Source organism: Melozone crissalis, unplaced genomic scaffold (genome assembly GCF_028551555.1).
Source record: "Melozone crissalis strain CALT ecotype California unplaced genomic scaffold, PUWL_Pcris_2 ptg000027l_1, whole genome shotgun sequence".
NCBI classification, from domain to species: domain Eukaryota; kingdom Metazoa; phylum Chordata; class Aves; order Passeriformes; family Passerellidae; genus Melozone; species Melozone crissalis.
In genome coordinates, this window is record NW_026535805.1 from 35,837,817 (window position 1) to 35,865,576 (window position 27,760).

General features: G+C 40.6%; 1 protein-coding gene across 2 annotated transcripts in view; it reads left to right on the top strand.

Moving 5' to 3' along the window:
• Positions 1 to 27,408, top strand: part of TMEM242 (transmembrane protein 242) — a 40,858-nt gene extending 13,450 nt beyond the window's left edge. The window contains exons 1-4 of one of the 2 annotated variants that reach the window (XM_054279942.1): positions 7,191 to 7,370; positions 9,100 to 9,200; positions 13,298 to 13,435; positions 26,230 to 27,408. In XM_054279942.1, the coding sequence (XP_054135917.1) occupies positions 7,235 to 7,370; positions 9,100 to 9,200; positions 13,298 to 13,435; positions 26,230 to 26,328 (474 nt within the window). In that variant the 5' untranslated portion in view covers positions 7,191 to 7,234 and the 3' untranslated portion in view covers positions 26,329 to 27,408. Of the gene's footprint in view, positions 1 to 7,190; positions 7,371 to 9,099; positions 9,201 to 13,297; positions 13,436 to 26,229 lie in introns of those variants that run through there. The other variant, XM_054279943.1, reaches the window with a different exon arrangement.
• Positions 27,409 to 27,760: the final 352 nt, after the last annotated feature.

Below are 27,760 nucleotides of genomic sequence, written 5' to 3' on the forward strand. Positions count from 1 at the left end.
TCCACACCTGTAAGTTTATGTGGCTTCTTCTGAGCTGAAAACATTTTAAATGTCAGATGTTAATCAGAAACTCTAGGCTGCTTAGTGGCATTTGTGCCTCCTGGTTCTACCAAGTTGATCTTCCAGGTTCAGTTGATCTTTCATGTCGTCCAGGGCCTCATATGCCATGTAACAGGGCAAACCATCCATGTTTGCCCACTGGGACATTAGGTTTAATAAAATCTGTGTGATGTACATCCACACAGCATACATGCACAGGTACAAACTCCATAACCCCACACACAGACAGAGCAGTGACCCCATCTGACCTTCCAACCTGTCAGCTTTTCATGGGGCTGATAAAGCACCCTTGTGAGCTACCTCCTGACCCAAGGGTTTATGATAAGATCAGAGCCATAGTTTAAACCAGGTATCAGTCCTGACATAAGCAAGAATACTCATACTTTCAGTTCAGTGAATGTGACAGTGTTCTTAAATGCAGTATTCCCATTTCTTTCTCTAGTCCTCTCATTTCTAGAGAACCAAAAGTGCCATCCAATGAACACAGAAGGAGATGAGAAGTCAGCTGTTAGCTTGAAGTTCTATTTTGGCTCTAAAATCAAAGGTCTCTTTAAAGCCTAATAGAATTATAGACTCAAGTCTACCATTAATAGCATGTATGGCGCCAGTGTAACAAGAAATGGAAATACATTGCCCAAGAAGGATTTATGAAATCCAGTAATTCATGTCAGAGTTTCCACAACATCATGATTCTCAAAAAGTCTCAGGTCCAACTAACTAACAGTGCTCAGTTAGACATTGATCCTTTAATGAATGAGTGCACTTTACTGATTTTATTTTGGCAAAGTTTCAAGTATGGAAGCAAGAGAGAAAGAGAGAGAAAGAAAAAGTGCAGTAAAATATTCAGCGATATTTCTAATCTGCTTTGTATGTGGTGGTTTTAGGATATTAATTTCATCTTTCCATCCTCCAGGATGAATTACTATGGAGCATGCAAATTTCTGAAAAAATGCACAATTTTTAATATTGAGTTCAGCAGATGATATAAAAAATGGAGATGAAGAAGCAAATATCAGATTTAAGGGTCATTTCAATAACAGGCTTTATTTCAGGTCCATAATACACATAATCTATAAAAATAATGTATTAAAAATATTAGTTAGCCTATTTTTGACCATTTGTGTCTCTGTAGTGCTATTCCAAGTGAGCTTACTGATTTTTTTTTTTAAACAGTGTACATTTAGTTTTAATGGTTTGGCTCTTCTTCAGTCATCAATAGGGAGCCTTGTTACCATGGTGACAGACAGATGGATTAATGTGATGTTTAGGGAGATACAGTAGTGCCAAATTTTGATATATATGGGAAGCTGTAATGTACTGCGTACACATGGGGGTATGCATGCAGAAAAATTCAGGAACAATCTTCCATATGCACAGAGTGTCTTGACACAATATTCCCACTATCTTCTGCCAGAAAGTGGCCATCTATGTCCCAAGTTATGCTCTTGAAAAATACCGACCCTGTTGGAGTCACAGACTCCAGTTGCTCTGGAAACTTAAGACTGAATGTGTGATGAGGCCTATTGGAAAGGGCCGCGTCCAACACCTGACGTTGGCTGCATGTACGAGGCCATGAAGCTCCGGTCATTGGGGAGGGACTGCCCCTAATCCACTCCTTGAAATGCAGCCTGACATCTTCAGCTGACACCTTTCCACTTGCCTGCTTACTTTATTCACTGCAGGTCTCGTTAATGAGAAACAAATGTGAGATACACAAAAATCTTTGGGTTTTTACAGAGCATAAACAGGTTGTGTGTGGGGTAATCCTTCTTAAAACTTTCACACTTCCTTTACTTTTAAACCTTTAATGACCTGTACTTTCCTCACCCATCTCACTCCCTTCCCAGAGCTGCTAATGAGTATTAGATTAGTATTAATCAAAGTATTAGATTAGCGGTTCATGTCTCGCAAACACCCTCAGACGGAGATGAAATTAATACAGGAAGAAAATGTGTGACAGTCATGCTATGAATTCCTGTCATTCAGACTGTGAATCCCCCATGCTCACAGAACTAGGAAATTATGCTAGTTGCATAGTTTTATTTTATTATATCTTACTTTATTTGCTGTCCAACCGTTGAATCATTCTGTCATTGCCAAACATCTTCAGTGCAGAAACCTATCATAAGACGCTACTGAAAAGTCAAGTAATTTTAAAAGACAATTTGACCTGCCCAGTAAAATTCTGGCACAAACTTGGTGCTCTTAAAAATAGTTTAGATGTGAAATGAGAAGTGCTTTATCCAGAGCACAATATTAATTTATGTATCAAGACTAATTTAATTAGAAATGTTTTCCATCCATCTACACAAAGTGATAATTATAATTCATCAGGAATCTAGCCTAATACCAGCTCTCCTTCCAGGTCTTTTTAGATTGTAATATTAAACTATACCAATTAAGCTCTGTGAATGACTGTGAAAAGGGCCTTTGGATATAATTGCACTGAAGCCAATTAGGAAAAATATACATCTCATATCCCTGACAATTAATTCTACAGTTGGCTTTCTCAGCAGGTGACATACCACTGGCATACACAAGACAAATTTATAGTGGCCACCTCCCCACAATAAATGAAATGCCAGTCCAGTTTCTTCCTCTGCAGCACACAGCATTGGTGTCATATGAGCATGGCCAGTGGCACAGGGTGGGCACAGCAGCGTTCCCACAGGTACATGCAGCAGCTTCTGAGGGACCCTCTGCCAGCAGCACCCCCTCCCACCCTGCAGCCACCATGGTGTGGCTTCCATGAGAGCCAAGCTTGAAGTTTCTCTTGCCCATGAACATGATTGTGGAGGAGTCAAACCAGACACCCAGGTCTTGGTGCAACCTCCTTCCCAAAGCAGGCTCAAGCTGTGTGCTCAGAGCAACTCACTCACAGCTTTATCCTCATGAAATCTTCCTTGAAAAGAAATTGTACAATCTCTCCAGGCAGCCTGATCTCAGCCTGACTCTTTGTGGGAACCTGTTTGAGTTACCAAAAAAGTCATCTCCTGGAGCCACAGCAGGACAATTCTGTCTATGGGACTGTCTCTGAGAGAGGCCTCCTTTGTCTTGCCGACCATAATTTTGGAATTTTGCAATTCTGGCCCCGTAGGCCAGGAGCAGATTTTCTCTGTAGAAATCCTGCTCCCAGGCTGCCACCCAGCAGAACCTGGTCAGATGGTCTGGTGACTCAGGATTCCTGCTACTACCTCAGGTTGCAACATTCCAGTAAGAGTGGCTGAGACACAAGTACCAGGCCATGCTGCAGTGACACCATGGAAATAATAATTAATTTTGCTGTTTTTTTTTTTTTTTATTTAATCAGAAATACTTTTTTCTCCTGGACAACAGTAGAGGTTTTTCTAAATTGGTACAGCAAAGTAACTATTAAAAGTTCTATAATGAAATATAACATACTAAGACCACTAAAGATGTGGTATCCAGTGAAATTAAAAAAACAACTTGTAAATATATTTTCTAGGTCACTAAAGACAATGGAAATACCACAGGAATTGGGAAGGGATCTGTGATTTTCCTCTCTAGTAAATGTGGGCAAAGCCAAACAGATATGGGCATATTTCACTTGCCAAGAGAGAGTATTATAAACTTGATATAAACTTAAACAAGTACTATAAAAAGGATAAGAACAGAAAACAAATCGATATAGACATATGAAAGAAGACCCTACTTAAGAGTTCTCATATCTGCAGCCTCACCAGAATTCTGTCCAAGGGATGTGACAGCCTTTATATGTTATCAACAGCTCTGAAATCTGTAGTGTGCCTCTGACCATATGCCATAATGTCATCATCCCCAAATGCTAATTTGGGATTTATAACTGGAACTCTGGCCAGATTGCCAACAGGACTTTTGCCATTTACTGAAACTGGCCAAGCTATGGCCATAACAAACAATGCTGCTGTGGTGTCTCTGCAGCATGCCTGCACCCCCAGTCTTGTCCAAAGTTATGCCTCACATGTGCTCCTGAATACCCAAATGTAGAAGTGAAATTAGGGAAGAGTGCTGCATATTCTGCAGAAGCAAGCTGCAGCTTAGAAAAGCATCTCTGGGGCTGGGGTAGGTGGCTGAAAATCTGGAGATCCAGCCTCTCAGCTCCTGCCTTTGCTGGAGAACCACAGCAAAACCTCGTGCAAAATTATTAATCTCCTTATCACCGCCAAAACAAAAAGTACCCTTCCATAAGTAAGTGAAGCCAACTCAACCAGTATTTTTTATGTGTCTTTTGATTCTCCAGTGCAAGGCTCTTCTTACAATTGTGAGTACATTTGACAAATGAGCACTGCCTTTTGTCAGTATTTCTGTAATTAAAGTCTACACATCTCCATTCAGTGACCAGATTTTTGCTGCAGTGAGACAAGAGATCTGAGGACAGACTCTCAACATGGGAATTTCAGCCACCAGATCCTTAGGAGATGCACAACACTAACCAGCTAACTATAAAAACAGAGGTTTCTGCAGAAACCAAATCATAGCTGCAGAACACTTTAATTTCTTGTCCAATCGACTAGAAAATTGTTTGGAAATATGCAACTGGTTTCTTCATGCCCCTGCCTGTACACAGCGCTGATGCTGCATGGTGCTTTCAGGAATATCAAAGCTGCCATAAATAGAGGAAATGACCCCAGTGAGTCAAGCAGAGAATAAAGCTCAGCTCTCCTGAGAGCCAAAGGGCAGCTCAACTGCTGCATTCTTCTCTCCTTCCAAAACCAGTGTCCGGCTCTTTCCCCAGTTCTTTTACATAATCCAGTTCAGTTACTGAACACATCAGTTTAACCAGTATGCAAATCAATCTCCTCTATGTTTTGAATTGGATTTTCAAACTCCAAACAGGATTCTGTGTCTCAGGTGCCAACATTTTTTGCAGTGGCACTCAAAACTTTTGCCTATATAAATCAGACCGCTAACTTAGTGAACATAACAAATGACTGCCTTTATTAAGTTCCAGCCAGCTTATCAGCTAGCTTTTTTGCCTCTGAATACCTAAATTGCAAGCTTGGTGCTCAAGTGGATCTCACTGTTAGTGGAGATGGCCAGGTACCGCTGTGCAGCCCTGCACTGGAGAGGAAGGAGAGCAGCAGATACACAGGCCAGGACTGAAATATCTCACAGCATTACATTAACAAGTTTGTACACTGGGCTTCTATTTCTTGATAGAGCTGCTTATTGGCAGCAATGCCACGTGTTTGCAAGGGTTATAAAAATCTCTTAGGGAATATATTTATGCTAAATTGTTTCTTTGGTTTAATTTTAAAATTTGTTTTCTTCCTTGTGCTCTTGCTACCCTCCACACTCCTCCCTTGCCAATATTGTACAAAAATATGAACTCCCATAGGAGAGGTACCATGCTCCCAATTTTTTGTTAAAACCCAGGGGTTATTATGAAATTCCTAACCGTAACGTCAGAATCACAAGTGGAGATTTACACATCCTTTGAAGTGGAACACATTGGCTCCCTCTCACTGTCTGCTTTTGGTTTACAAAGATTTTTTGCAATAAAAAGGAAAAAAAAAGCATTATATTCAATTATACAACAAGAAGAGATTAATTCTGTAACCTAAATGAACACAATTCTGCTGAGTATCTCTTGGATTTTTTAAAGCAAGTAAAATTTACAACACTAAGAATTTTAAGTTATTCAGAGTGGATTTTATGGTCTTTATGCTCTACTTTCAGTCTCTCTGAATGATTAATAGAGACAGATCTGATCTGATTCTCTTAAATAAAGACTCTTGGCATTGTTCAAACCAGGATTAAATAACACTATTATACCTTTCTCTTCTCTTTCTTCCTGGTTCTGGAAAAATTGGAAAGAAAGATTGATGTGATTTCAAAAAACTATTGACTGTCTTGATTGATGTGAACTCAAAAAATTATTCTGAGAAGAAAATACAGGATTGTTATCATCAAAGACACAAAATAATACAAAAGACACAATAACCTAATTCTCTCACACTTCAAGGATTCCTCTATCAGGTGCAGTGATGATCTTGACACCAATTACAATCAAAATGACATGCATGCTCCTGTTTTAGTTTTATGCATTCTAATAAATTTAAATACATTATATAAAAAGTAATTTCTTCTTTTCACATTGTCACACTGCAGTTTTTCTAAGACGTCCCTCTCTAAGCTTTTCCAGGATATTTTGTAATTATTTGTGGCAAAGTCCAATTCTATTCCAAAGCACACACAGGATTTTGGGGTATTTTTTTTCATGGGAAAAAGAAGCAGGAATAATTTGCTTGCTGTCCAGATTAGAAAAAAAATGAGTTAGCGATGGGCTCTCTGTGTAAAATATTGCTTAATTTACACAGCACACTATTAGGAAACAGCTTTGGGTTGGTATTTAGAAGTATCATGAACAGGAAGTTTCCCAAAATACTCATTTTTTGCCTAGCAACCCAGTGCCTATAATTAGACCCTTAGATACATGCTATAAATTATGTTAAAAGATACAAAGAAGGAAGATACAAAGCTGGGGAAGAAACGTTTGGTTTGGATTTATTTACATTCATTGTTTGCTGTTGAAGTACTGATTGTTATAACTAAAAATTCACTTTACCTGTTCATACTGAATCTTAAGTTAGTACACTGATAAAGAGATAAAATTAGGTAGTGCATCAATTTATATTCATCAGCAGCTGAGAATTAGAGTGGTGCAGAGATGAAAAAACTCCGATTGTATGTTCTCATAGTGTAAAAAACTATTTACATAATTTGAAAGAATGACAATTTGGAATGAAAATATCTACTTCAAACGAACGCCGTTCGTCAAGATACAGCTTACTAAATTAAGAACGGAATTAATAACGTCTCCTAGTTTTATTTCGTAAAGTCCACTACGCGATCTGTCCCAAGAACATAAAAAAGCCCGCAAAACCAAACCCCTTAGGAGCCTGCTACAAAAGACTTGATTCAAAAGAGCCTTGGATAACTTTTCCCGATTTTCCCTGCGCGCGGTTTGGGCTCTCGGGATGCTGAACACGCCCCAGGGCGGAGGCCCCTCCTAAGGGGCGGCAGCTCCGCTCGCGCTGCCGCTGGGTCCCGCCGGGCTGCGCGGCCGCGGAGGGAAGGAGGAGGCGGGAAGGCGGCTGCGTGTCCCAGCCCAGCTCCCTTTCCTTCCGGGTTGCAGCCTCCTCCTCCTCCTCCTCCTGCCGTGCCCTGGGCCATGGGGGCGGCTGCCGCCGGGGCCGCCCATGACGGGGCTCTGGCCGCAGCGCCGCCGGACGCTGGGCGCGGGCTGTCCCTGCCCCGGGGGGCTGGGAGCTCTGCGGCATCCCAGGACAAGCTCTTCTTAATCAAAGGTGCAGACAGCCTTCCTCTCCTTTCCTCTCCTCCTCCTCCCCCTGCACGGCTCAGGGACGAACGGCAGCATATGCGGCACGCCGAGACCGTCCCCAGCCGTGCTCCCCTTGCCGTAGCCCCAGGTCTTGTCCCTCTCTCCCGCCCCTGGGGAGTAAGCCAGACGTTTGGGAATGGCCTCGCCGCGGCTTGTGGACACAGCGAGGAAGCCCCTGCGGCGCCGGCCGCCTTTCCCCCCGCCCTTGGCAGCGGCGGCGCCGGTCACCCTTCAGCCGGTCACCCTTCACCCTTCAGCGGGGCGGGACGGGCGCCCAGCGCAGCCGCCTCCTGCCCGGGAGGGAGCTCAGCCCTGAAGGGTCCGCGCCCCGCGCTGCCGGGCCCGAGGCGGCAGGAGCCCTCGGGAAGAGGCGGCTCCTGCGGGCTCCCGGCAGCGCTGCCGATTCCCCAAGGGAAGGAGCTGGTGTCCCGAGCCGGTGGAACCGCGGCCAGGGCAGAGCCGGAGTCTCCTCAGCCGCACACAGCTGCAGGGCGCACGGCGGGCTGGCGGCGCTGTGCGGCTTTACGTTTAAATTATATTGTAAATTTTCTCCCTAACTCCGGCTGCTCCCGGTGCCTGCTCGGTCTCTCCGCGCCCCCCGGCGGAGCGGAGGCCCGGGCTCAGGCGGCCCTTTCCCAGCGCTGCCGCCGGGACATCCCTAACCCTAACCTTGGGGAAGTGTTGGTTACCTGACCTGGAAATGCAGAACTTAGTGGACTGCATAATTTGGCCAAGGTGCGAAGTCTTTGTGCTCCCGAGCAGAGGAGGCACCTTACAGATTTCACTGACAAGAGTACAGGAGTACTCATCACAGTAATCAGATCAATAACTTTTTAAAAAGTGAGACCTAATCTAACTGTATTTTTGCTTATTTCCTATTCAGACCATTTTAAAATTACCTAACTGGTGTTAGGAAAGGATGGGTATCAATACCTGCAAAGGAAAAACATGTAACACCCCTGAAATTTTTAAATTTTAATATTAATAAAGTTGATTTCTACAATGCAGTAATAACAAGCCTTTTTCTTGACAGTGGGCAGGTGTGGCTCCATGTGCCTTTGGTGCAAGAGCTAGAAAGGATCAAGGTACCTCAAGTGACTTGAAACTGAAAGAACTGAAAAGCCAAAGGATGCTTTCATTCTTGGGATAGCTTTTGCTAGTGTAATTTTCTTTCTTTTTTAATGAAAATAATTCAGTTATTTAATTTTTTAAAAAAATTAAATAGAGTATTAAAACATAAAGCTGAAGAACAAGTGTTGCTTATGTAATGGTCTTTAGAGGGACGGGTGGTGGCCATTTGAAATCACAAATGATGCAACAAAGCCAATTACATTTCCCATTTAGGGAAGGGTGAGGCATCACCATAGAACAAGATTTTAGTAGGCTGGTTATGGAATGAGGGGAATCTCAAAGTACTGCAAAAAAAAGCATCCTGGGATTTGAATTTTTGTGTGTGGCTTGAAAATACATACACATGGCATTATTTTCAAAATTCCTTGTTTCAGAGAACTAATTCTTTGTCTTGCTATTTTGTCATACTGACTTAGCATAAAAAATGTAGACAACTGGGCCTTTCCCTTCAGTATGGCTAACAAATCTTAAACTTTCTGTTTTTTTTTTTTTTTTCTAAACAGGTTGTTTGTTTTTTTTTTCTTCAAAGTCTTGATTTTTATTTCTTCAACTTCTCTTGGCAGGTGGAATTTTTCTAGGTACTGTTGCTACAGCAGGAATGATAGCAGGTTTTGGCACAACACTTGCAATGACAAAAAAGAAGAACCCAGACTGGTTCAGTAAGGTTTGTTCTTTTAAGCTTTTAAGATCTTTTAAGTTTCCCAGTAGTGATAATGCAGGAAATAAGAATGCACTGAATGCTTTATAGACATGCTGATATATGAGGAAACTGGCAAAGCTGGTGATAAGAGCACTAGATTTAATTGAATTCAGTACAGGTGTAGGATTAATTTAAAAGTCTATTCAGAGTAGGCCCTGCTAAATACTTCAGTACTTGAGATTAGCTGAAATACATAATGCTTACACTGTTTGCTGGAGTCATACTTCTGGTTAGTGAAATACAGATACTGATCTCTCTTCATTCTGTGATGTGAGCACGCTTTAGACATGAGCCTGCATCACCTCAGGGATCCAGTTCACCGTGCAGTCTCAGAGTGCTGCAGTGAGTCTGGAAGCAAGGTGACTGCAGTAAGGGTGGGAATGAGGAGGTAGAAGGTCTGTTAGCTGTGGAATATGTAAGTGGGATCATTTAGTCAAAACTAAAGCTCTCCACTCCCATCTCGCTGTATAAGGGGAAGGATGAGAACAAGTACTATGGTACTGTGAGACCTCATGACCAAAATGAGTCTGAGCTCAGGCAACTTCTAACTGGATCCACTTGTGCATTCTGAAGAAAAGAACTGCCAAGCAGAGCTAGCAATTACACCGTGCTGTTGTATTAATTTGAAACACAGCATGTTTAATTGAAGGATGCTTTTTTCCTCAGTAATGCTTTGTTATTTCCAAAAGCATAAAAATAGGCCCTTAAAATTGATCAGTCTCATCTCCACCAAGCTCCTAAAATGCAACATGTATTACAGATGTTCTTAGGGAATTAAGAACTGATCAATTTTGTTTATTTTAAAAATGATGATTCAATAACATATCAAGTTAATTCACTGCATATCAAGAGAAAAAAATTCTTCCATTGTACTTTATATCAGAACCTTCATTTCTGATCACTCATTATCTCCCTTTCTCTCTGTCTCTGGTCAAAGAGCATGACATCCTTAATTTGCTTTCCTACTTTCCTCTGTAGGCTGCTGTGTCATGACTCATTCATTGCCTTTACAGAAACAATAAGCATGAGTTTCTTTTTTGAAATAGAAAAAATAGAAAGCTCCACAAGAAGTTATTTCACAAGCTGTGGAAATACATTGCAATAAGGAAATTGTCTCCTTTTTTGCCATCCTTTTTTTAACTTCCTTTCTCTTGAGCACTGCATTTTTTCCAGCTTTCATATATTCCCGGGTGTCTGACCTGTCCTGTTATCAGTGTGAAACTTATCAAGAGTGACATTGCATTGACATCTGAGAATATATATGCTAGAAATGTCATCAAGTGATATGTATCATTTTGATCTTTGCTGAAAACTGTATCTGCTGCTATTTGTGCAAAATAATTACAACAGTTTGCTAGAAAAATCTGTGGTATCCTGGGCTCCTTGACTTCAGTACTCCAGAGTGTAGAAAGGTACTTTTTTGTTAAGGTACTTGTCAGTGAGCAGTTTTAAAAAGGAAAGAGTAGACTTTGAGAGTAGCTTAACTCGCTGTAGAAGCTCCCCGACGTACCAATGAGGTTTTGCCTTACTTAAATTTATAGTTACTTACTGCAAGTAACTTTTAATAATGCATCATGTATAATAACTACAAAATATTTCACCTTTTTTAGATGTTCAATGCCTAAATACGATTTTTATCCATGTTAAGGTGAGGCCATAGTTTGACAGGCACTTTAAGCCAGCATCAGCCAGCACTGGTGTTAAAAGAATTAATTCTACCAGCCCTCAGTTTCTGGCATTTCATTCCTGTTCCAGTGAAGGCACCAATACATGTGCCATTGGGATGGTGATATGATCCTAATTAGTTGATGGAGCTTTTTTGTTAAACTTAAATGTTCAGCTGCAGCAGCCTCCTTTTGAGAAGTGTCCAGTTTTAGCAGCATTTATCCAGGTGTTTAATTTCACAATGGATTAGGTCACACAAAAGAGTGAACACACTGAATGCAATCAACCAAAACACCTGAACACACTTTATTTTAGGCACTGCTTCCTTTTAGACATGCTCTGCACACAAAGGGGCAGTTACACAATCAAGGCCTGTCTGAATAAAAAAGCAATGATTTTTTTCCTTCTCCCACTTCCTGTTTATATGTTCCAGAGGAAAACAAAACAACAGCAACCAACAAAATGAAAAAAGCAGCATATATTTGGAAAACAAATCTGTTCATTCTGCCCTATTTTTTTTCTGGCCTGTTTTTGGAAAGACTCGATATTGTTTAAAAGCTCATTTGTTAAATTAAAGAATGTTTTCTTAAAAAATACATAAGAGTAGTGATGAGAGAAGAATTTGAACATAGAATAACAGGTTAGTGAATAAAATTAATTTCTCTTAATTTTTTTTTGTTGGTGTCATCTTTTTGTTCCATGCTACCATTGTCCTTTGAAATTTTTTAACATTTCATGAATCAACTTTCTTGATGCTCTGAACACCATATCTGATAATCCTTTAACCAGCTGTCCTGTTTACAGAAACCCTTACCTGTGTACTTAAGTACCCCGAGGAATCAGCCTGTGACTGAACCCTGTTTGACTGCAGTCAATAAAACCAGATCAGTTGTTCCATTTACCACTATTTTTCTGGGATAATCAAGCATTTAAATAGTAGTTGGTTGGGGGTTTTTTGCCAGCAGTTTTCACAGATAATGACTCCTATTTAAAGATTCTGTGTAGAGGATATTTTTGTCCATTCATTTCCCATCTTACAAATAGGACCATTTTTTCTCAGTGTTGTTATATATGGTTAGACTATGGAAGCAGGAAAAATGTCAAAAATAATCAGCATTTCAATACTCAGAGCAGTCTCTACTGAAAGAGTTATAATAGTTCATTATCTGTGGTAGAGAGATAATAGAACCTGATATTACAGCGTGACTAGAGATCTCTGCTGTTTGTGTTTGCTTACAAAGCATTGTTTTTGTTAACAGTTTCCACTTTGGGATGTCCAAATTGGAATAAATAAGGGTGAAGATCTGTTTTGCTTGTGCCCTTTCCAAGTGCATGTTTGTCCTTGGGTAGCTGTGCCCACAGCTGAATCCCAAGGGGGAGTGTCAATGCTGAGGACTGTCTAAGGATCATTTTAACATTTCAGTAAATACAAAGCCAAGAGGAGAAAAACTACTGGTGCTATTTGACTGACCATAGTGGTAGACGTTAAGTATGTTTAATTGTATCAAAGAAGAAAGAGAAGCATTTAAAAAGAAGTCAAAAATTTAAAGCAAGAATACAAAATATTTCCCCCCCCACACTTTTTGTGATGAGGAAAAAAAGAAGTTATTTGGCATGTTTTGGAGAAAGGTATTTTGATCCTTCCAAAAGTTAATTTTGCTTTTCAGTATTTTAGATTATAAATGAAATAATTTTTTGTGATTTTATGTGTGCAATCTCATTTATGTTGCCCCTGAGCTTGGGGTTTATTTTTCCAAGATATCCAGTTAAGTAGAACTGTTGAGTTGTGTAAGGACCATAAATGCCAATCTTTAACAATTACCATCTGAAATCTGTGTTTGCATGTGAACAACTGAACAGTGATCCTTCAGAGGGGAAAAAAAGTTGTAGCCCTCTTAAATTCGTCCCTGGGTCACTGCAATACCCTTTCTGTGCGCAGATGAAAACTGCTCATATTCTTGTATGTTCCAGAAGTGCAGATAAAGACCTATAGGCCATCAGGTGCCCCCATGAAAAAGTACCAAAATCAATGCCATGCAGTGATTATGTTCAGATGTCACTGGCATAAAGGCTTGTGACTGTTTAGATTCATTTTTGTATTTTGACTGGTGAGATAACTGAGTGTTGGATTCTTGTGCCCATAGAACAACTGACTCTGGGCAATGAAGGTCATGCCCAGGTGGCATGGGCAACTGTCAAATCTGTCCTGATGGGAAGGCACTTCATCCAGCCCCTTTCTTGGCTCTTGAGGTGTGCTGGCAGCCATAAAATTTCCCGTGGCCACACTAGCGCAACTGGCAGGTCAGGAAAAAATCTAGATCACCAACTTTCTTAGTTTTTAATGTTTTTTCCAGTTATTGTTCACTTTGTCATGAACTTTTTATCTTTGGTTCTAGGGGATTGCTGCCACGGCAGCACTACCAGAGAGTGGTTCCTCACTGGCCTTGCGAGCCCTGGGGTGGGGCTCACTCTATGCGTGGTGTGGAGTTGGATTGCTGAGTTTTGCCATCTGGAAGGCTCTGGGCGTGCACAGTGTGAGTAGCAAGCGTGATCCCCCCAGCTCCATGTTTTTCCTTGGGTAATGCATCTTGGGGTGGCATCTCTGTACTACCTCAGCCTAAGAATTACACCTTCATTCACCACCTGTAGAATGGCTAACCAGAATGTGTGCAAACAGGGAGGGTATTCTTACATCTGCAAAAAATGGCATGCTGTGGGAGGAGACAGTTTGGGGGAGGAACAGTTTTGTCCTGCTTTATGTTTATTTGCACAGATGTTTCAGATACCTCACAGAAGAGCCAGTGTTCTAATTTAGAGGCTAAAATAGTAGCTGCTAACTTTGCTTATCGAACTGAAGGCTATCCCCCTGGATCCTATTTTTAGAGCAATGCATTTATTTGTCCAAGTTCTATTTTTTGCATCAGGGCACGGAGGATGTAAGAAAAACTGAAAGGAAGCCAGCTTGCTTTCTAGAAGCAGCAAGGGACAGAAGTTTGAGTATCCTGTGCGTTAGAATGGTGGTCCTTGACATGTCACATCAAGGCAAAGAAGCTCAGGAAGCATTTGTACATCTCAGGGTACCACCTACAGCAATCTTCAGTAAATTGATTATGTTCCAGTATTTTACAATGTTGAGGGTGAACACTAAAGTTCATGTGAGCATTTTTGTTTGCCCCTAGTAACGAGCTGTGACTTTGAGTCCCCTGCAGCTATAAGTTTGGGAGAGCTGTTTGCATTCTCTTTAGGACTAGGAATGAATTCTTTTACCTTATATGGCAATTATTTATATATTCAGCAAAGCATATATAAAGGAGAAAGATGGTACTACTATTGTTTCTCAGTATTAAATTGTGAAGGATAGTAAAATTCTGATTGTAGGCAGTGGAGGTGTTTGATTTAGCAAACAAGAAGGATGCTTCATTTGCACGTAGGAGTACCTCTGTTCCAGCGCTCTCTCATATTCTTTGCCAGCTCAGTCCCTGTGACTCTGTAGGTGGGGTCTTGGTGAATAAAGGACTTGACTTTCACTTGCAGGGTTTGAAGGGGAGTTCCAAGTAGGACTGAGTTGTTAAGTTGTTTAATGGCTTGAGTCATCTGAAAGAGTAAACTACGAGAAGCCTCAGTGGAAAATGGGATGTGATGGGTTGGCAGACGCCACACCAAAAGGAGTAGCAGAGCCAGCATATCTTGGTGCAGGACTGGCGTGGCCAGGGAGGCCGTGGGGCAGTTCCCGTCCTGGCCAGCCCTCAGCACACTGGGGCAGGCCTGGCTGGGCCGGAGAAGGAACAGAGCTGGGCACTGAGCTTGGAGCAGTGCAGTGCAGGGTGTGCTCGGTGCTTTTTGTGCTTTGAGTGCTGCCCACGGCGCTGGCCCCGCCGCGAAGGCAGTGGGATGTGCAGTCGGTGTCCCTGGGCGGCCCTGATCCGTGTGCCACGGCCGGGAATTCCTGGTGACCGGCCCGGCCCGGCCCGGCCGAGCCTCTCCCGCATACCTGGAAGGCACGAGCCAGGCGGGCGCTGCTGCCGCTCAGTCCCTCTTGGGTTCTGGGGTTTGTGTTCCTGCCCCCTGGGGTTCGCGTTCCTGCCCTCTCGGATTTGTGTTCCTGCTCATTGCGGTTTGCGTTCCTGCTCTCTGGGGCTGGCGTTCCTGCTCTCTGGGGTTGGCGTTCCTGCTCTTTGGGGTTCGCGTTCCTGCTCTTTGGGGTTCGCGTTCCTGCCCCCTGGGGTTTGCGTTCTTGCTCTCTGGGGTTCGCGTTCCTGCTCTTTGGGGTTCGCGTTCCTGCCCCCTGGGGTTTGCGTTCTTGCTCTCTGGGGTTCGCGTTCCTGCTCTTTGGGGTTGGCGTTCCTGCCCTCTGGGCTTTGCGTTCCTGCCCCGTTCCCGGCGGCTCCCCCAGGGCCGGGCGCGGCCGAGGCGCCGCCGCTGCCCCGCAGCGACACGCGGTGGCGCCGGCCGGAAGTGCAGCGGCCGCGCCGCGGGCCCGGCCCATCCCCGATCCCGGGACTGTGGCTGTGTCCCGCGGCCAGCCGGGCTTTAGGGAAGCCGTGCCGCGCTGCCCGGCCCTGCCGCCCCCAGTACAGCGGCCTCACTGGCCATCGCTGCCAAAATGCTTCTCATGGCGGGATACATGTTTCCCGTGAGCGTGAATTATTGATGGGACAGTGAGTCATTGATAAAGTATGTGTTATCCTGAGCTTTGTGCCTGTTTAAATTATCTTCTCATCACTTCCAAAATCAGAGATGAAAGAGCAAAGTGGAGTGATGGTTTCTTGGTGTGTTGTAATTAATCTGTGTTAGTGGCGTGATTGCTCAGCAGTTTTGTGTTGTGGAAGGAAACTGAAACCACAGTTCAGGATGTCTCATCCTCACACCTTCTGAGACAGTCTGTGTTTGCCTTAGAAAGAAGTTGTTGTTAACATTCCTTCCAGGCACTGAGATGATGCACCAGATTTGGTGATTCTTGATTTTTATTTAATCTTTGTGGTTCATTAGTTCTTAAAACAGTGCTGTGACAATGCCTGCTTCCAGCTCTTAAATGGCTTTATTGTTAAAGGTGATTCCCTATGGCTTTACAGTCTGCTGCTTTTATGCCAGCATAACCCAGGGGTTGAGAGTAAGTGGCTGATCTTTATGTCTTGGTAAGGAATAGAAAAGATTTTACTCTGTCTCAGGTTAGGTTGTTAATGTTCTCTGATTGCAGTTACCGCTGCTGTAATCTGGTGACAGGCTGCTAAGTAATAAATGCCACTAAATTCCACTCAACTCCTTTTCTGAAATGAAGAAGTGATGGTTCAATGAGGACTTAGCTGGATAATGGTTTAAGTTATTTTTTTCAGTAGCATAAAAGAAATCTTTCGTTAGAACCTAGGAGATGGTGCTTAAATGCTTTTATATTGTAATTCTTGGAGAAAATAATCAGGTGTCAGTGATAATCAGACTTTTTAAACTTGCTTCCTGCAGTCATTCGGGAAAATATTTAAATTTGTACCACCTTTGATTATCTCTGAGCATAAAAACTCTTTCTATATTAATGAGTATTATTGACCAGCAGCACCAGGGCAGTGAAACATTAGCAGGCTGAGGACCTGATATCTACAACCATTCCAGGAATTTTCAAACTTTGGACTGACACTGGCCTTGCCCCATGGCTTGAATGCCTGTTGGCAGTTGACTGTGTTATGTGCACTGCTAGAATGCTTCTTCAGATTTGTGTCACCCTGAGGAGCTGCTGGTCATACATTTTGGGACTGTGCAGTAGTTACACAGACTCGTGCCCAGGGGGCATAGACAGCTGGGAGATTGGCTTCCACAGAGCTCTCCCGATCTGAATCTGGGACTCATCCAGATGTGCCTGCAGCCTTCCTCTCTGAGGCACCTTACCATGTGGAAAGACATGTGCTGTGTTAAACACAAGCTTTAAATAAGTCTGGCTTGAAATAAAATGGCACCATTATTTTCAGCAAGTTTATTTGCTATTTAACAACTTCCACATCATGGTATTATTTTCCATGGAATTACCTTACTGGTTTTGAGCTTGCAATGTCCAAACCATATGGGTGACCACTCCTGGTGCAGTGGGATGGCTGTTTGCTGATGCAAACCACAGAAGTATTAAAAGAAATTTTGTAGAAAAGGTTGGGTTTGACCAATTTATGATTTCCGATTTATTTTAAAATTTGTAGATGAAACATCTTATTTCAAAATTCTGCATAATAGCTGTTCAATGAAATTTAAAATTTTCAGTTAAAGAATAAATGGCAATTTACTCAGTAAAAATTTTTAAAAGTAAAATATTCAAAATATCTTAAACCCACTGTTGTTACAGTTGAACTAAACAAGTATTTTCATTGAAGTTTCCAAAAATTAAACTTTTAAAATTTTATTTGCCTATTCTGCTAGTGTTATGATCCACCACATCTTTTTATTACTGGGAAAAATTTTAGTGTCATAGAATCACAGAATAACTAGGGTTGGAAGGGACCACTGGAGATCATGTAGTCCAATCCCTCTGCCATGGCAGGGTCACCTACAGCAGGTGACAATTTTCTAGACCTTTTCTAGAACTTTTTAGAAGTTAACTTTGGAGTTGTACACCCTTCTTTTAAATTAAACTCACAGCTACAGAGTACTTGGCAGATACTAAAACATACCTACTAATGTCTGATCTTCTTTTTTCTTTATTTTTTTCAAGCTGCCAGCATTTATGAACCTTCTTTTAAAAGCAGAACAATGCCCTAAGCCTTTGTAGAGTGAAGTGTACAACAATTAACAAACAAGATAAATCATGCTTTAAAAGCCCTCTTGTTCTTTATGTCCTCAATAAATTAGCTTTCATTTCCTCAAAAATAAAAGCATTCTCTGTCCCATAGGAAAAGGGCTGGGATGATTAATATGTAGGTTTGTGAGATTCTGATTGTTGCTCTTCTGTGGAAGGCTGGAAAAATAGAAGAATTGCTTAGCAATTTGTGACTAATATACTTAGAAAATATTAGTTTATCACTTTTATGGTGTCTCCTAATGAAATATCCTGTTTTTCATTGATCTTAACCTTTAAAATATTAAGAGTCTAAAACAATTGCATGGCCATAAAGAGACATCTAAAACAATTAAAAGCAATGCAGAGAATATATGCTTGTTGTGGCTTTGATGGAAAGAACATTTCCTAAGTGAGCTGCTTTTCTCCATTAAAAATCTAACCTCTGAATCACCATTTTGAGCATAAAAATAAAATCCCCCGGCTGATGTTGAGATGTTTGTTATAATTTTGTGAAACTATAGTCATAGGCACAGTATAAATACAAAAGAGTATTGGCTTTATGGATGGATTAATGTAAAACAGAAGATGAGAGCATGCAGACATAGTCTTCATATATGGCATCTGTAAATTGTACTAAGATTTATAAATCCCAGTGTAGGCATATTGCAGTGGCTGAAATTTTTACTCTATTTCATAAATGAGTAAATATTGTTATAAAACCACCATATCTCCTAAAATAATTAGAGTTATCCTAGAGTAATTCCTAAATATTTTTAATTTTTAATTATCCTTGTATTTAATCCTCACAAAAATATTATTGATGAAACTTCTATTTCTTGTCGTGCTTATGTCTGAAAGCAGAATAGAAACTTACTTTTCCTTGATATTTCATGATCATGTATTTCTATATGAATCAAATCTGCCATTTTTTTAATGCTCTTTTATTTCCTCAATGCTAATATGAACTCAAGCTCTTAGAAAGAAAGATGGAGTACTAGTACAAGTTAGCACTTCCTCCTCCTGTTTGCACTGCATTTTTCTCTGCTGCTTTTATTGCCTAATCGGTTTGGAGAGGACTGGCCTCCACACGTATGTACTGCTAATACTTTATTCAAGAAGGAAAAAAAAAATGGAACCAGTGAACTTCACTGTTTACTTGATAAGGCAGAATGCTTATTCAAGGATTAAGATCATAATTTTTGTACTGGAAAGCTGCAGTCTGCTTTATGAATAGGGCCAGCTGTAAGAGAGTATTTCAAAAATGGGAAGGCTGTGGCTGCAGCTGTCTTGAGGAGTTTCACTGTTGTGTCCCGGGAGAGACTCGCAGCTGTGGCTGCCACCAGCCCATTGGGAAGCCTGAGGTCTGAAATGCCTCTGTGCCACCCTCTGTGTGTGAGGGGGTTGGTCCCTGTCTTGGCCTCGAGTAGCTGAGAACTGAGCAGGTACAGGTAGAACCCGAATCCAGGCTTCTCTGGCAGCTGTGAGTTACTCGTGCTGCATCTTGTTCCATGGCATCAGCCTGGGTGCCAAGTGTGGCCGTGGCCGTGGGCTGAGAGCCCTGCTTGCTGTCCCTGCCTGCCTCTGTGTGCCGCACTGCCTCTGACAGCTTCCTGCAGGGAATTCAGCCCCCGTCGAGGCAACAAAGTTGAAACCTCACTGAAGACTTCAGGATTTTTGCTGGCCCTTTCCCCTGCCTTGAATTTACAAACAAGCATCAAAACCCAAGAAAGAATAATTAATCAATCAAATTATATATACCATCTTGTGGATGATGTATATAATCTCACTTGTGGATGGTTTATAATTATATTATCATTATAATAGAATTCCTGGACATATCAAGGGAAAAAAATTGCTCAGGTTGCTCAGCAGACAATCTATATTTTCGAATTTAATTCAGAAATCCAGATTACAGCACAGAAGTGTTTATAGGGTTGGGGCACTCATCCTGAGATTTTGGGTCCATCAATCAGCTAGCTTTATAACTCTGGATATTTAACTACTTTAAATTTAAAATTATTTCAAGACTAATGTTTCAAATTGCCCAGGGTGGCTAAGGGACAATGACTAATAACACCATAATACACTAATAATGTGGATGTCCTTTCCAGGCACCCAGAGTTGAAAGTAAGATTCTGCAGAAGTAAATGGCACAATCTACAGTTATAGCCACACTCCATTTTTCTGCATGGCACAAAAGCCTTTACTTTAAGATACCATTTACTACAAAAATTTAAGTTTGTCACATTTATTTCAGAAATGTCAACACGGGAATGTATAAAAGTGAAAAGAACACTCCTGTATTTCTGGACCTAAGGAAATTCCTTCTTTTTTTTCAGAATCCAGTTTACAAAGTTGCTGTCTCTGTGAATAAAAAATTGAACATAATTAGCTAACCGTGTCTTTTTTTTTTTTTTAATACTTAAATTCAAAATAATCTAGCCTTAACCCAGAACAGTTTTACTTTCTTTAGGCTTTTTTACTGGAATAGCATCTTCTTCCCACTTTGGGATCTAAGTCACATTTGCACCGAAATGAAACCAAAGTGAGGCTAGTAAAACATGTTTGTGATGGAGATCAGCTCTCTTCCCATTTATGAATGAGCAACATGTCTTCTGCACTCGTGGAAAAGTAATGTGAGGAAAGTACTTCATGTGTTTTATCTCTTCATGTGACCCAATAATTGGAAAAGAGGCAGCCTGACTCCTGTGCCTTGACAGTTCTCTGTAGTTCACCAGTAATTCAAGACAGAATATGGAGTAGCTGTGGGAGGCTACCACACACTGAAAATTGTTTGGGAATTGTGGCAGCTTTGCTCTAAACAATGATGGTCCTCTCCCCCTCTCCCTGTAAAGTTCACTTAGGTTCTTTTCATGTTGTTTTTCTTTTAAAAAGCAGAGGATATGTTTTACCCACTTACACAGCATTTATAGAGATAAATTTGTGGGACAATGTGTTTGTTTGTTTAATTTTGGGCACTGTAAATAGCTCTGTGATTTCACAGAGGGTGCTCAGCACTGCACAAGGTTAGGCACGTGTGTAAGCCTCCATGAGATGGGGCCAGTATGAACTCCTGACTTCTCTGGATGGGTTAACACAATTCTGCTGCTGCTTTTCTCTGAGTAGGCCTGAAATGCTGGAATTAGCAAATAGGTGCTGAGCAGGGTACCATGAGAGTACATAGAAAATATTAGGTTGTTTACTGTCAGGATTGACACTCTCAGGGCCATTTTCATAGACTTGTAGTTCTGCATGATCCAGACATTCATGATGCCTTTTCCAGTGAAGTGCAAGATGTAAGAATGTGAAGCAGAGCTCTATTTTCCATGTTATTCCGGAGCTGGCACAGAGTGACCCTCAGTGAGTGCCCCATTTTACACTGAGAGAAGGACAATCACCTTGAGCCACCAGGCTGGCTGCTCTGCTCCTCCAGTCCTGCAAGGGCTCAGCACTTGTCATTTTCTACAAATAACTTGCTATTTCTGTCTGTGGCCCTTGGTAATCATTTGCTAACAAGGGCAACCGCAATCATTTTAAGATTTGGGAAAAGGTGGCAAGAGCAATCCTCGCTGATGCTTTTAAATCCAGGGCAGCCTGCCTCATCTTCATGCCTTGTGAAATGGATGGTGGCTGAGGAGAGCTGAGGGCATGAATGTGCTGCATTCTGCTGCCACTTGATATTCCAGTTCAGGGCATCTAACCTCATTTCTCTTGGAAGCTAATGTAAGCACTTCTTACTGATACGAGTACTAAAATAGGAAACTAACAATTCCTGGAATCTGCGTTGGCCTATTATGAATGTCAGACGTTAAAGAGAACATTTCTTCCTAAAACTTTCATTCTAGGAATCAAATAGACTCTCTTAGCCCCTCTTCCATTCATTTTAATATGAACGGCCATGTAAGTGCTCTCAGTAATAGTGCTATCCCAATTTTTGTGTGACATTCTGTCAACGATGTACATTAAAAAGAGATTATTAAATGGAAGATGCTTTTAGGTCCCCATATTTTTGCCATCTGAGGCAGGATCATTAGGTTAAGATAAGAAAATAACAGTGATCTGTAGCTATTACAGATTATTTAATGCAGTAAGGTAGATGATACCCTTTTAGAAAGGAGCCTGACAGAGGAAGAACAGTTACTGTAATTTATTTGGCGAGAAAAAACAGCGTAAAGCTCTGTAATATCTGTGACAGAAAAATAAAATTCACTTGAGTGAAATTCACTTCAGAGAGTCGCCTGCAGGAATGGAGCATGCTGGAATGTTAAGAAATGTGGTACAAATTGTTCATGTACCTGTAGGTTCAGGAGCAGCAGTTGAGAGTGGCCTATGGTACTGAAGGCAGCAGGAAGAGGTAAAACACATTCAGCTTTTAGTGCTTGGTTTACTGCACTGTTAATTGAAGGCATTATCACAGTTGAACTGAGTACCCCAGTGCCAGTGTGGCTGACAATAATAAAGAGCCAGCCATTGCAGTGAGTTATGCAAAACATTCCAGTGCTTAGTATGTAGCACATTAGCTCTTGCAATTAAATTAAAGCCTTTTGATTTGACACCACTGACGTGAGTATTGTGGAATCTGGAGGAAATATAGGAGATTTCCTGAAAGGGAAGAGAGAGGAGAAGAGACCTCTTGTGTTGCATGGTTGCTGAAAGGAAAAGGCAGGACAAGACAGAGATTCCTAATTGCAGCATTTTCCTCATGAAGAAGTGTGTTTGTCCCAGGAGTTCAAGCAAGTAAAGACAAGGTCCTAATTCTCACACCTCAAGTGTTTAGTATTAATAGAACATAAAGCTGATTAATCATCTTCACAAGAAGCTCACCACACTGCCAGAGGACTGGGCACTGGTAAGCCCAGTTTGCTGAAGGACTAAATTGAATGCTTAGTGGACAAATTTTACTTTCAGTGCAAGGATGCTTTGAAGTTGCAATTGGCCTAGTGTGACAGTGTCAACTAAATGCAAGCAAGAACAACCTGGAAGCCAATGTGAGGTACTCTGGAGGCCAAATTTAGTCCCAATTATAAAAAATGTATTTAATAGAGTTTGATCAGTCAAGGCCCAGAAGACTGAATTCCATGTCTCTGAAAGAATCAGAATCATTAAGACTGGAAAAGACCTCTAAGATCATAAAGTTTGTCCATTAAGAAGTTACAACCTAAAATGGGGTATTAGAATGGTTGGTAAGCAGGCACACATTGTCAGTGGGAGAGAAGGGACAGGAACTTAGGGATGTGATTTTCATGGTTATGTATATGGGTATCCACCAGTTCTGTGACATCAGAGAATAGTTCTCTTTGAAAGCTTTCTCCATGGTTTAAGGTAAGTGAGTTTTAGGGGAGTGCTGAGTTCAGGGAAGACAGTGACTGGGATTTGGAAGTGCGTTTGGGAGTGCACCAAGCACAAGTGTGGAAATGAAGGAAGAAACTCAGAAGCTGATGTTATTGGTGGAAGAGGAAGGAAAGGAGAAGCTACCTTCGAGGTCCAGATCAAAGCACGAGTGAAACCTCGGTCTGCACTTTCTGGCTGAGATAAGAGGGGGGAAATAGGAGTCTGTGACTGGAACTAGATAAGTTCCTTAATGTCTTACTAGTGAGAACTTAAAAACTGTTGTGGAGAGAAAGAATCAGTTGCAGTATCTTTTAAGGGCTATGAAAATGAAAACTTCTAGTAAGGGTTAGTAGCTGTGACATTTGTACCAGGAAGAAATTGGCCCAGTTTTAGACATGCTGTGAAGTCAGGTGTTAATGAGGCCCAGGCAGATAATGTCCTTCCCAAAGAGCTGACAGCCTCAAGTGTTACCCTGAGAATACAATGCACAGTTGTGATCAGCTTGGCATTGTGATTTATTGAGATAGATCAATGTCCAGGAATCACAAAGGAGGAAAAGCTGTGGAAAAATATAAGCACAGTCCAAGTTGTGAATGGCAATGAAAATCTGTTTTTGTGCAGAGTGGGCTTGTGGAAAGGGGCAGGTGGGAGAGGGAGTGGCAAATGAGACACTGAGTCTGGCATCACTTTTCAAATGGTTTTACAAATAAGCATCAAAGTCTGAGAAGGCAAGGCTGAGGAAATTTCTCAGGGAGTCTTTAAAGCAAAATAAAGACATTGAATATTTCAGATCTGATCCATGTGTTAAGGAAAGATTGCTTTTCCAGGAAATTAGTTGCTTTTACCTGCAGAACATGAATTAATGTTCTGAGGGGACAGAAATCTATCTAATATTCTTAAATCTGCAGCTGCTAGCAGTGTTTCAGTGCTGTCTAAATAAGCAGTTTTTTCTTTTAGAACCAAGTTGTAGTGTTCTATTTCCCAGACAAGACTGCTTTTTGCATTCAAGAGTTAGGGTTTGGCTTGTTAATAATTATGAGGTGGTTGTCAGAGTGGAATCACTGCAGATTTATGAGTTGTTCCACCCATCATCTTCTTTTTGGAGGCTTTATACAATTACTTTTAGTTTCCCTTTGGTTTTGTGCATCTTCAGTGTGGTAACAGAGGTGTCTTCTAGAGCTCATGACTGCATCGTTTAAATTGATCACTAAGAGAAATTTAAGCCTGAGTTTAGAAGCAGCCAGAAAATCCACACTGCACCAGATCATTGGCTGGTGCTGAATGTTGTGTTTTGGTTATATCAGCAGAGCTACATCATTTTACATCAGTTTGTTATTTGACCATTCCTGTGTTCCAAACACCCAGATAATACTTAGAGTGAGATGAAAGAGTAGAAGAGTTGAATCACTCTTTAGGAAGAAAAAAATGTTAAGTAAATTGAATGTTTTCCACCCATCAGCAAACTGGGATAACTTAATTACATAGGACTGGAAAAAACAGCTAAGCCAAAGCTCCTAAAACATTTCCTACTGTAAATACTTGTATTGAATTGGCAGCAATTATTTAATGTAATTTGGGCTGTTCCTCTACGTCAGCTTTGATACTGGTGTTTATTATTCTTGGAAACATTAGCTGTCTATGAGAGCTTCTCAGTTTTAAATGAGAAGCAAAAATGTTAGTTTAGGAACAATTGTGGATGATGGCCAAGATTTTTAAAAAAACAAGAAGGAGAAATTAATCAAAACAGCTATCTGATCAGAATGAAATATAAAATAGAGAGTGAATTAGTTTTACTTAGGAACAAAATCAGGAAAAAGCAAAAAGGATAATTTGGCTCTGAGTTTTCCTCCTACTTTTTATAACATATATTTTTATTTGATTAGCAGTACCCAGGCATTATTACACAAAAACTAGGGTTCGGAAATGCTTTCATCCATCATAGTTAGCTACTATCTTACTAAAGGACTGGTAATTTATTTGTGAATGGTTTCGTTCTTTGTATCAGCTGTAATTTAAATAATTGTATTCCAGTAGCATGTCTGCAAAGAAGTACCAATTCTTTGTCAGAATTATTCATACATGGAAGGACTTGCAGAGAAAACAACGAGAGGTATTTGTATAAATACTGATGACCTATAACACACAAAACATAGGCATATGAGAGCAGATGCCTGTGTGGCTGTTTGGAATATCTAGATTTCCTGGAACCTCTCTGTGGGACATACTGCCTGAGACTGCATTTGCTCTTCAAGAGGTCATTGCATCCAGTGCTTGAATACCACATCCTGTCTTCTCTGTGTGAATGTCATACATTCTGTCATAGAGCTTCCTAAAAATAGCAGTCCAAAACTTCCCCTTGTACATCCTGCTGTTTGTGTAACAGGATTTTCACTGTTCTGGTTTTCCATGTCTATCCTTTAAAGATATATTATATATAAAAATACATGTAAAAGTCCTGGAAGAAAGAATCTCACTAAGTCTAAATATTCTGATAGAAGTGATTTTTATTTAAATGAATGTTTGGTTCTGGCATTCCAGGACTATTGAATCACATATTGGTGATAAAGTTCTTAGCATGAATATTAATTATAAATATCATATATCTATTTTTATCTATATCTGTATAATATGGAAATACTTCCTCTTCCCCAGCATTTTAATAGCAGTGAAAGAAAAGCTTTGTCCCATATATTGTTATGAATCTTGTTTTCTTTCCTGCTGTTTTATACACTTGGATGAGACTGTTTTGTCACCAGTGTCCACATGGTGGGATAAACCTAAGCTGTCAGAGCTGAACAGCATTTTTCTTTAGCCCTTGTTTTAAAATCCTTGAACAGACTACTGGACCTTTTATCCATTACAAGTGTAGAAAAAGGAACTGCAGTCAAAATAGGAGCACTTTCCATGGAGGTGATTTTCCTCCAAACAAAAATATTTTAAGAGTGTGTGTGTGTGTGTGTGTATTAATTCATGTAACAGCAGTGGATCATTCAGGCAAGCACTCCAAATGAGGCACCCCTGTGTGGTGCATTAGAAGGGGTGATTGCTGTGGGTCCCTTAATGCTTTTTTTCACTTTGTTAATTGAACTGACATAATCAGGGGAAAAGTCCTAGTTTTCTATTATTTTAAAAGCTTTTTACTTATTCTTTACCTCAAACACATTGTTTTGTGAGGTTCATGGGGCTACTTTATTTGTTCCTTAGTAGCAATTAACTGATTTTATTTTTAAATCTCTTTTACAGATGAAAGAATTCCAAAGTAAGATGCAGTCAATCTTTCCAGCAATTCCTAAAAATAGTGAGTCCAGTGTTGAATGGGAAGACTTACTTAAATCCAAGTGAAAGACTCAGAGCCATTTGGAGATGGCTCTTCCAGCAAGAACAGGAGTGGAAGTAGCAGAAGTGTCCCCTCTGGAAAAACAGACTCAGACTGAGCAAGTTACTGACTGAGTGCACTGAGCCTGGGAATGCCAGTTGACATCCAGGAGGAAGAGATTTCAAACCAAACCAGTTTATACTGTACTTTTCAGCATGTTTGGTATAGTTGATTCATGAGAAAATGAACCCTCCAAGATAAGTTGGATTCATCTGGAAAAAAAGACTTTTTCAAAGACTTAGAGAATAAACTAATCTTGATTAGTAAATATATGAATATAATCCCAGTAAACTCCTGTCCCATCCTGCATTTCAAGAAGAATTTTATGAAATTTCCCTAGGAAACATGAACACTGTTTCAGTGACTTGTCCTATTAGGAATATAACCATCAAGTCAATCATAACAGATCTCTTGCTGAGCCTGAGGGTAAAGCATATAGTACACTCTTCAAAAATAAAGGACATATTTGAATTTTCAACAGAGAAAGTATGTAAATCATTTTTATATGTCTGAAGAGTAAGCTTAAAACCCAATATGCAAGTTATGACCTCTGAGCTCCTCTGCAGGAGGATCTCTACAAACTTCATGGTTTTCTGATGTTAACTTTTTAAAATCAGATCCCACAATAATGAATCTGATTGTGTGTATAAAAGTCTCAACTATATTTGTATATCAATTGAAATAGTAAGTGAAAAAGCTATAAAACAGTGAGGCACCCAGTCAGTCCTACACAAATGTTTTCAGCCAAGTGTATGGGCAGGAATAATTTTGTGTGTCCCAGTCATTTCTGTGGCTCTTCTACCAGGAGAAGCAATGTGACATTTTCCACACTGCAGCAACCTCATGAAGCGTGGGTGTGAACTAGAACAAGTAATGTCTTACTCAAGTGTTGTATTTGCAGAACTGAAGATATGTAAAACTGCAGAAATAAAAAAAAAGTGCTATCAGTGGACTGTCCTTTGTTGCTCAGTTACCAGATTTTCTTATTAATTGCACGAAGTCCAGTTAGTCAGTTGTCAGATTTAATAAAGTCTTTTTAAAACTTGTCTTTTATGATTTAAGTCTTTATATTCCTGGGAAAGAATGTAAAAAAGCTTTAAATGTCAGATGAATAATAGAGAAGTATAGCTTTCCTATGAAACATGACACTAAAATAATACCTTTAAACAATTAAAGTGTAATAATTGACGTCTTTTCCAGAGCTTGATGCTTGTAATTCAATATTAAATATATTGTGGTGAATACTGTCACCATACACACTTGAAAAATGGTACTATTTTTATATTTTTGTTAGTTTCATGTGAGTGGTGATCCCTGTTTTGCCTACATTTAAGCATATTAGGGCTGACTTACCAAGTTTAACAAGCAGCTGTGTCATTATCGCTGGTCAGGTACTGA